Source organism: Acanthisitta chloris, unplaced genomic scaffold (assembly GCF_000695815.1).
Source record: "Acanthisitta chloris isolate BGI_N310 unplaced genomic scaffold, ASM69581v1 scaffold15162, whole genome shotgun sequence".
Lineage (NCBI taxonomy): Eukaryota > Metazoa > Chordata > Aves > Passeriformes > Acanthisittidae > Acanthisitta > Acanthisitta chloris.
The window spans coordinates 6,362-15,632 of NW_008661171.1; the positions used below are offsets into that span (position 1 = coordinate 6,362).

The window sequence follows — 9,271 nt, forward strand, 5'->3', positions numbered from 1 at the left end:
TGTGGGCAGCATCTTGTAGGTCCAGATCAGCTTTCTTGCTCAGCTCTGCTACAGATGACTGAAATAGTATTTACATGTGTGGGTGGGTTACATGCTGGGGTAGGGAGAAGACCTTCAACATGTCATGGTTGGCAGGTTGGCATTGTGATTCTGTACTCAATCTGATTGTAATTCTTTTGTAGATTGTAATAACTATGCAAACAACAGTAGTGAAACTTGTTAACTGATGGATCGTATTTCTGGAATCACACTGGTGCTGCTAAAAGTGGAGCTGCAGGCAAGCTTGAGTAGCTCCACACTGTTTTTCCTCCCAGTCTTCTTCCTTTTTGACCTCCAGGAGACTATAAATAAAAAGAAACCTCTCTCACACATGACATGCTCTTGCCAGAAGAAGGGAAAGATCAAATTGTTATCTAAAACAAACTCCAGTGATGTGACAGCTGTTTGCTGTTTGCACTGACTGTGTGGCTTGGTGTTCGGAGATAAAGTGCAGTTTCTCCAGTTTCTGTTCCTGCCCTCTCTACTCAGCTGCTGGGGAGTGGGATTATCACACTGATCCTAAGTAGGAAAGACTGCAGTGATCCAGGTCCTCCCACTGTTCTTGATGCAGCTCACCAAATGGGCAGGAAAATTATATATCTCTTCTTTCCTTATAACATTCCAAAAGTTGTTGCTCAATCAGTAGAAGTTGTAGCAAATAACAGAGCTCTCAGTAACATAAACTCCTCAAGATAGTATGTGATTTATGATTTGAGAGGAATTAAAGATACTGATTATAGGGCAGCAGCCATGCTGTGGTGCTATAAATGCTGGGATCAAAAATGGGGTGCTTTGGGTCTTTCCTTATTTCCCAGTTGCCTTTCATTGATATATCTACAAGATTTCCAGAGTATTCTGAAGTCCTCAAATCTACTCAGCTTTGTTATGGGTAGAGTTAGATCACAGATTATAATACCCCATAGGGAGTTCAGGAAACTGCATGCAATGTTCACAAGAAGGATTTTTGGACTGACTCCTAAATTTAGCCTTGGAAGATGTAACTGACCCTGACATAACTTGTGCTGAGTAACCTCTTTAAAGCTGAAGTAATGTCTGTTCCTAAGACAGGCTGAAGCCATATCTCTGGGTTGTTTTTTTTTTTCTTTCTGGTGTCCTGCGTGTTGCTTGGTGTAGCTCTTTATATAGTGTGATTTATAGAGCAATTCTTTTAAACAAGCAAATAATTTCTTTCTATCACAGACCATAAAAACTAAATACTGTTTTGGGACTGTTACAAGAATAGGTACTACAGTCATGTAATTTGTAATGCTCCTTCATGCCATTTTGCACAGCAGTTAGGAGATATCCCTGAAATTGGAGGACCTTTAACTGTGTCACTATTGACATAATCTGCTAGAACTATTCACAAAGAGGCATTTCTTATAGTCTTTAAATGCTTTGTATTGTAAAAGACAGTCTTTGGACTCTGTAGGGACTTAATGTAAAGGATTATTAGTTTTGTTTCCTCTTTCCAGATGGAAATGTCAGAAGATGATAGTAACACAGAAGAATACCCTACTGAAATTCACGATTATCTCACAGCATTTGAAAAATCTCTTGGTTCTGTTGATGAGATGCTGAAGACAATGATGTCAGTTTCCAGGAGTGAGCTTCTGCAAAAGGTAAATAATTTTCCTTTTGAAACCTTTTCCTTAATACAAGAATACTCAGGAGCCTGAACTCAAATAAAAGGGTCTGTTAGGCCAGCCACTGAGAGTAACAAATAGGACACTTCCTACCCTTGATACATACTGTTTGAAATTCTTACATTTCTAAGATATCCAGATGGCCTTACATACTAAACAATGAAGCATATGCTCTTCCAAGCTGATAAGTGATGACCTTACCAGTGAGTCATGTAGGTAGATGACATTCCTGTCCTTCCTTAAAGTGGATGCTGAGTGCTCTTTCATAGTGGAGAGGTCATTCATGTTTGTCTGAGAGTTCTTCTCCACAAACTTAATGGAACTTGGTGTACCCAGTAGGATGTAAAGGTGAACTGACAGCAGTGAGAAGTGATCTGATTCTAGAAGTCTAGACTTGCAGAACCTGAGCTGTCTCCTTTAGCTATGTTGTAAGCTATGTTGTAAAATGTGGGTTTTTTTCAGGTGTCATAGTTTAACCCCAGGCAGCAGCCAAGCCCCACACAGCCCTTTGCTCATGCACCCACCGGAGGGGTGGGGGAAAGAATCAGAAGGGTGAAAGCTCAGAAACTCATGGATTGAGATGAAGCAGTTTAATAGGGAAAGCAAAAGCCATGCACACAAGCAAAGCAAAGCAAGAAATGAATTCACTGCTTCCCACAGGTAGGCAGGTGGTCAGCCATCTCCAGGAGAGCAGGGCTTCAGTGTGGATGGACAGCTGCTCAGGGCAGCACATGGAACAATCACTGCCCCCCTTTCCTCCTCCTCTTTCAGTTTTTAGATCTGAGCTGATGTCATATGGTATGGAATATTCCTTTGGTTAGTTTGGGTCAGCTGGCCTAGCTGTGTCCCCTCCCAGGACCTTGCCCACCCCCTGGATGGGGGTGGCTGGAGTGTTGAGGAACAGCACTGATGCTGTGCCAATCCTGCTCAGTGGCAGCAAAAACACTGGTGTGTTATCAACACCTTTCTAGCTACCAGGATAAAGCACAGCACTGTGAGCTCCTTCTCTGCTAGACCAAATAGATCAGGGCATAAAGGCAGAGCAAGGTACTGCCTGAAAACTTCATACAAACCTCTCTGTCTTTTAACATTTAAAGCCTTAACATGTAATTTCTTTCTGTAGGGCAAGAAAAAGCCTGCACATGAGGGAGCTTCTTTATCCTGTGAGGATTTCTTACACAAATAAATTATGAAGAAAACAGTCTTGACAACACAGATCTTTTGACAGTATCCATGTTAGAACTAGTGAGCTGTACAATGATGTTATCAGAGTTTCTGGAAATCCTGTAGGACTAAAATAATAAATTGACTTTGACAGTCAAGGGAAAAAACCCAACCTCATTACCTTTATTCTTCCTTTGCTTTACAGCTGTAGATTCCAGCTTGCATTGAACACGCTGTCTGTCATGTGTAGTGTTAGTGTTCATTGATTGTATATTCACATTAGAGCTTCTGCAACCTTAAGACTTTTTTTTTTTCTTTCCATTGATAATAAGTACTATTTTGAATTAAGTTTTTATGGATAAGTGGGGACTTATTTCTGACTTTGAATACGAGTCTAAGAGCTATATGCCAAGAGATTTTTATGCTTTTGGCTGTACAGGGCTGTGGCATTTAACATCAGACTGGTAAAACTACATGAATACTTGGAGAGGAGGATGGTTCTGTGATGCAATGGAAATAGGCACAGACATAGTCTCAGCAAACTCGTGATGCAAAAGTGTGCTCGTTCAGTGTGTATTGTTTTATTATTACATTCATAATTATAAAATGTGGATATTACTAAAGTCTGTGAACATCTTGCTTCAAAATGTGCAAATATGTTGGTCTTTTTCACTCTAGTTAGATCCTCTTGAGCAAGCAAAGCTGGATCTGGTTTCGGTGTACACACTGAATTCAATGTTTTGGGGTAAGTATGTGGTAGGAAGAAAAAGTGGTATTTATGATTGCCATTTGGACACCTTCTGGACAGCTGCAAACATCAAATAATCATATTTCATAATTAAAAACTTGCAGTAACCCTGAGGACCCAAATGACTCCCATCCATAGGATAAACAATGTTGAAACTCCCAAATCAAAACCCTGTATTTAGAAAAGCTGACTGTACATACAGGGGAATGTTTCTGGTTTTAGTCCCAATCTTTTCTGTCCTTGTAAGGACAGAAAGTTTAACCATGTTAGTTGTTGGGGGTTTTTTTAGATGCAGTATTTGATGATAATAGTTTATCAGTTGACTGTTAACTCCTGTTCTTATTAATGATTTTAAGTAGAAACTACAGTTTTCCTATGTGACTTCTTGATTGGGTCCTCAGTCATGACAACCTTCAATTTCAAAAAACCATTGTTTATTTTCTTGTAGTATACTTGGCTACGCAGGGAGTCAATCCAAAAGAACATCCAGTGAAACAGGAATTGGTAAGATTCTTACACTGCATGCTCTGCAATATCTTCCTTGCTCAGGACAGTTAGCTCATATAGAAGTTAAAAAATGTTTATATCTACATTTAAAACTGATATGTTGCCATAATAACATGCATATGCCACATGGTGTTATATAACTATTTATATGCCCTGCTGGGCTCTCTAAATTAAGAAAGTTATATTTTTAGTTCCAAACAGTACTGTTTAAAGTAAATTTGTAGGGTCTGCTGAAATTAGAAAAGAACAAGATGATGAATGATATCATCTTTTCTTTTTTTTTTTCCACCTTTGTTTGAGAACTGGATTCTGAACAGAGCAGCTTTTCCCTTGTATCTGTTAAATGGAAAAATGTTACATGTCTGATAATAATTTATAACTTCCAGTATGGCATTTTTTTCTTATAAATACTTGGAATCATGTTAATCTCTGAGGCTGCCTTTCCTTACTTTTGTATGGCTCTAAAAGTATAGTGTGGTTGATTTACTAGCGAAGACGGGAAAGAGCCCCCTGCCTCCCCCTTCCAGGTCCTCCATTAATTCATTTTCTCAGCAGTAAAGAATCCAGTTCAGCAACAAAGCTAAAAGCTTTTTTGGCACCCGTTGTATGTGTATTGTCCAGTAATTCTGCATTAGTGACATATTTACAACCTGTAATAAATCTTTTAGGTTTGTCTTTATATTCCATTTCGATGCATGACTACAGTATGGAAGGCTTGCCTATCTTGAAAATTGTGCTGACTTCAAAAATCAAATCATTTAGCCTGGAGAAAAAAAAAATAGAAATCAAAACTTCTTGCTACACATTTTAGTTCCTGTTTAAATGAAAATATTAAATCTGGGCAATCATAAAATACTTAGCTTAAATGTAGTCCTTGCATATGAATTGGAATGGAAGATAGGGCTGAAAAATGTGGAAAGCTAACCTGAATAACAGGAATACTTCTATTTTTAATTTTGTGAGGTTTTCAGTAGTCTAGACTGTATCATATTAAAAAAGGCATCAGTTAATATTTCATGAGCTTTCAGTCAGTTTCTTGTTCCTCCTATACTTTATAATGTCTGAATATTCTGTTAATTTAGTGATACTGAAAAATTTTATCTCTTCTGCTGCGGATACTTCACAACTGCCAGTCATTTTAACTCTGAAGAATGAATGAATTATCATAGCCTAGATTCTTAGCCATCTCTCTTTTCCTTTTACAAGTATCAAGGTGAATGACTGCACATTCCTTCCTTCCAAGAGCATTGTGATGTTCTTATTCATGTGGAAAGGGAATTAAAAAAGACTGTTCTGTCACAATTGTTTTGTTTTTAGAATTGCTCTCCTTGTGTACACTGAGGGATTCAAACTGTATTAATAAAACTCACATTCAAGCTATCAGAATTCATTTCTTTTGTCACGCTGACGTTTTTTCAGCTCCTTTTTCCCATGCTGATACATGTAGGTTTGCCATCTGTTCTCATTAGCCATCTCAGTCACCACAGAACCATTACAGTGTATCATGATTTCAGACCCTGCAAAGCCCTCCTCATTAAAGCTGTGTTTTTGATGCAGGCACAGTGGCCAGCGTTTTGACAGTTGCTTGTAATGATCACTGAAGAACTGAAAATCAGTTCTGTAGCGTTAGGTCTTGTAAGATTTCTTCTAGATTCAAAGAGATGGCAATGGCTGGGTGAGAAATTTGTGCATTACATATCAACGTTTATTTTAGCAGTCTCCATGAATGTGCTGTTAAGCCGCATTTATCATTCAGGTATCAGGCAGATCATTACATATATGTGTATGTGTATGTTACTGTTGTTTGTATTGCAGTAAGACCTAAAGGCCCTGGAGTTGAAGGCCATATTAGGCTAAATATGTAGACATGAAATCTGCCAACCAATCTGTTAAATACTTTACAGAGTTACTGTAAGTGTCCTCTCTATTCAATGAAGAGAAGTAGGCACTTAACAAAGGGGGATTCCCATCTTAGATGGGCTTAGTTACTCTCTCAAAATAATTTTCTTTATTGATTGTAGGAGTAGATGAGGATAAGTGAGATTGTTAAGCTGAGAGGGTATACTTTGCTGGGGCTGAGTCCAAGCCACGTTTTGTTTGGAAAAAAACCCAAATGACAATGGCAGGCTAAGATGGCAAGAAAGTATCCCTTTGCTTTATGGAATGGCAGTGGAAACAGGCTGGTTTTGTTATTTATGGTCATAAAAGGAACTTGTGGTACAGCTGGAAGTTTATCAGGCTGCCTTATTTATGTTCATTGATAAGCCCCCTAGACCATTTCATGATCTTAACCCCTAGAATTCTGTGTAGTTGTATGTGTGATGCTTGTAACATCTTTGATTTTGTGTAAGATACTTTTTGTCTTTGCTTGGACATGCTGATTTGTTACTTTTTTTTTTCAGACAATAGTTATGCAGTGTGATTCATCTATAAATATATCAAATATCTAAATTTTACCATCTTTATGTAGGCCAAACTGAGTTCAGTATTCTATTTTCTAACTTTGCTTGCAAGAACAGTTTCTATCTCACTATAAATTAGATGCAGAGTCTCTGTAGGACTTTGTGTTCCTGTGACAGTGGATGTCATGCAGATGGTATGGTAGGTACCTGTGATGGAAAATCTGCTAAAGGGGAAGTCTCGACTTTGCAAAGAACCTGATGTATTATTTAAATTCTGCTATATTCTGGGTATTATAGCTATAGAAATACAGAGCATTTTGGAGAGTTTCTATTCATTGATTCATTTTAGCAGCAATCTTGGGAGAATGGTTTCAAATAGACTTCTCTTTTTCATTCTTTTTCCCTAGGAGAGGATAAGAACATACATGAACAAGGTCAAAGAAATAGCAGACAAGAAAATGGCAGGCAAACTGGATAAAGGAGCCGCTTCTAGATTTGTAAGAAATGCACTCTGGGAACCAAATGAAAAAAATGAACAGACTTCCAAAAGTCCTGCTAAAGGAAAAAAGAGACAGAAGGACTAAATTTTTGTTTGCCCTTACATAAATTACAGACACCTGGAACTTGTTCTGTAATGTTTTGCATATTGCCTGCATCTCACTGAGGTGCTGTACAACAGATTAAGTTATACTTGAGAATTTTGCAGAATTGTGTTTTGTCCAGGACACCTTATCACTGAGGTGGTCACATTGAATCTGTGTCTAAAAGTGCCATTTGATGCACATTTGAGTAACATTTCATTATTCAAATGACCTGTAAAATGCTTGCTGGTAATAAATACTAGTGATGGCTTGCTTATAAGGCCTAAGTATTCATATTTTTTGTACTGCTGAATGATTTATTGACACTTTTCTAAATGTCCTTAATCTCCCGAGTATTAAAAAATTTCAAACAATGCTATGCAGTCTGTGGTGTTTATGAAAGAGCATTGTGTGAAATGCTGTATTTGTAGAGTTTTGTAAGGTTTATTCACTGTGCTAAACTGTTTCCTTTTCAGCTTCTGAACTTGAATGTGTGCCATATTCCCTTACTTCTGTTGCCTCTGAGAAAACTGAGCTTCAAGGGCCACAAGCAAACAGCCTGGATTCCACTCTAAGCCCCCATGTCTAGTCAATGGAAAAATTAGATATCCCCTAAGGGCAGTTTGTAGGGTCCAAAAAAAGGAGCAGGCAGAGTACAGCTATTAGGAAACAGCATATGCAGGAACTTTGTTGGAATTTTGGCTGCAGTGCTCGTCCCTTACTGCTGACACTGTGAGAGAAAGAAATGTACTATGAGGTGGTAGGAATGTGGTCATCCATCAGGGAAAGCATCCTCTGGTGCAATAAAAAAGTACTACTCTATTGCAAATAGTGTATTTTTCCTCAGAAATGTGAAGCTTAGTCATTCAGGGGAGTTGGTGTGTTTGTTAGCTGGGTTCAGTCTTGAATACACTGCGATGCAAAGCTCTGATCCAGAGCTATTTAACAATTAGCACTAACCTAATTACTTATGAAGGAAAACCAAACCGTTTAATTTACCAAAATGCAGTTTGGGTAGCAGTCCACAAAAGTGCTTGGGAAATGTTAGTATGAAAGACTAAATGATAAGAACAGAGGAATCCAGTATAACTCGAGTACAGTGAATGGTTCCTGTCTCACAGCTTTGTACTGTAGCAGGCAATGCAGTATGTGGACTAAACTGAATTAAGTGCTAAAATGAAGGTTCTTCTCTCATTAATTATATAAAAATATATATTTGAAAGTAAAAGTTCAATACATCGCCAAGTTGGTTAAACAAATTGCATGTCTCTAGAAAGTTTTTCAGTGACTGGTACGGATTTACACATTTTTGTTTATTATAAATTCTTTGAAAAAATAGCAATTCCTCAATCCAGCTAAGAAGAGAACTCGCTTGTATGTATGTTGATACAGGTACCTAACGTTGCTGTTCAAATCCACAGGACTGCTTGTGTGAGGATACATGTCAAAGCCCCTTAAACATTTGCCAGTTGAAAGCTAAAATGAGACTGCTTTATTTCTACAGGTCAATATCATGGTTATGCCAAATGAAAGAGCAGTTGGACTCAGGAGTCTTTTATTTGTGCAATTAAGGTTAAAAATGCCAAAGACCCAAAGTATGTTGTTGACTAAAGATTTGTGTAAAGCAGTTCTCTTGGTGTGCTCAGTAGGTTTGGACAGTGTTTATTTGGAAATCTGTGTCCTGTCTTGTGCCCCTTTCAACCTGATACCACCTTAGACTGTTACAAAAAGAGTTCTGGACTTGGTGTGAGTGTAGAGCTCTGCATGTGCAAACCATGATGTTCAAAACATTGATCTCAAATCCATTGATAAAAAAAAATAAAATGCCAGATATCCTTTGGACTAATGGGGAAGACAATAGGATAGAAGTGGTCTGAAGTGGCACAAACTAGTGCACTTTAATATAGAAATTTTCTGGGAGATAACGCCTTCTGCTTTGAGAGGAATTGTCTTGAGGAAATGAGTAGCTCAGCTTGTATTTACACACAGTGCTGTTAATTAAAAGGGGATTGAAGGATGTTTCCATTACGTGATTTTCCTCTTAAGCTTCAATTATAGCTTTTGTTTTAAAAGGATAATTTCTGAAAAGGATCATAATTCATTGTCCACTAAAGTACACAGGTTTCACTGGTAAATGTTTGAACAGGAATAATGCAAGGCTATTAGGTAAGACTTACTGAGGTA

General features: G+C 37.9%; 1 protein-coding gene across 1 annotated transcript; it reads left to right on the forward strand.

The window, feature by feature from the left end:
* The first annotated feature begins 1,512 nt into the window (after positions 1 to 1,512).
* On the forward strand, positions 1,513 to 7,381 carry C1D (C1D nuclear receptor corepressor). The gene is made up of 4 exons (XM_009070130.1): positions 1,513 to 1,661; positions 3,528 to 3,594; positions 4,046 to 4,101; positions 6,914 to 7,381. The coding sequence occupies exons 1-4, from the start codon at positions 1,515 to 1,517 to the stop codon at positions 7,088 to 7,090; spliced, it is 447 nt and encodes a 148-aa protein (XP_009068378.1). The 5' UTR covers positions 1,513 to 1,514; the 3' UTR covers positions 7,091 to 7,381.
* Positions 7,382 to 9,271: the final 1,890 nt, after the last annotated feature.

Excerpts from the sequence above, each read along its gene's own strand:
- C1D (XM_009070130.1), top strand. The coding sequence starts at position 1,515 with ATGGAAATGTCAGAAGATGATAGTAACACAGAAGAATACCCTACTGAA. Across the intron at positions 1,662-3,527 it reads GGAGTGAGCTTCTGCAAAAG|TTAGATCCTCTTGAGCAAGC; the intron begins GTAAATAATTTT and ends TTTTCACTCTAG. Across the intron at positions 4,102-6,913 it reads ATCCAGTGAAACAGGAATTG|GAGAGGATAAGAACATACAT; the intron begins GTAAGATTCTTA and ends CTTTTTCCCTAG.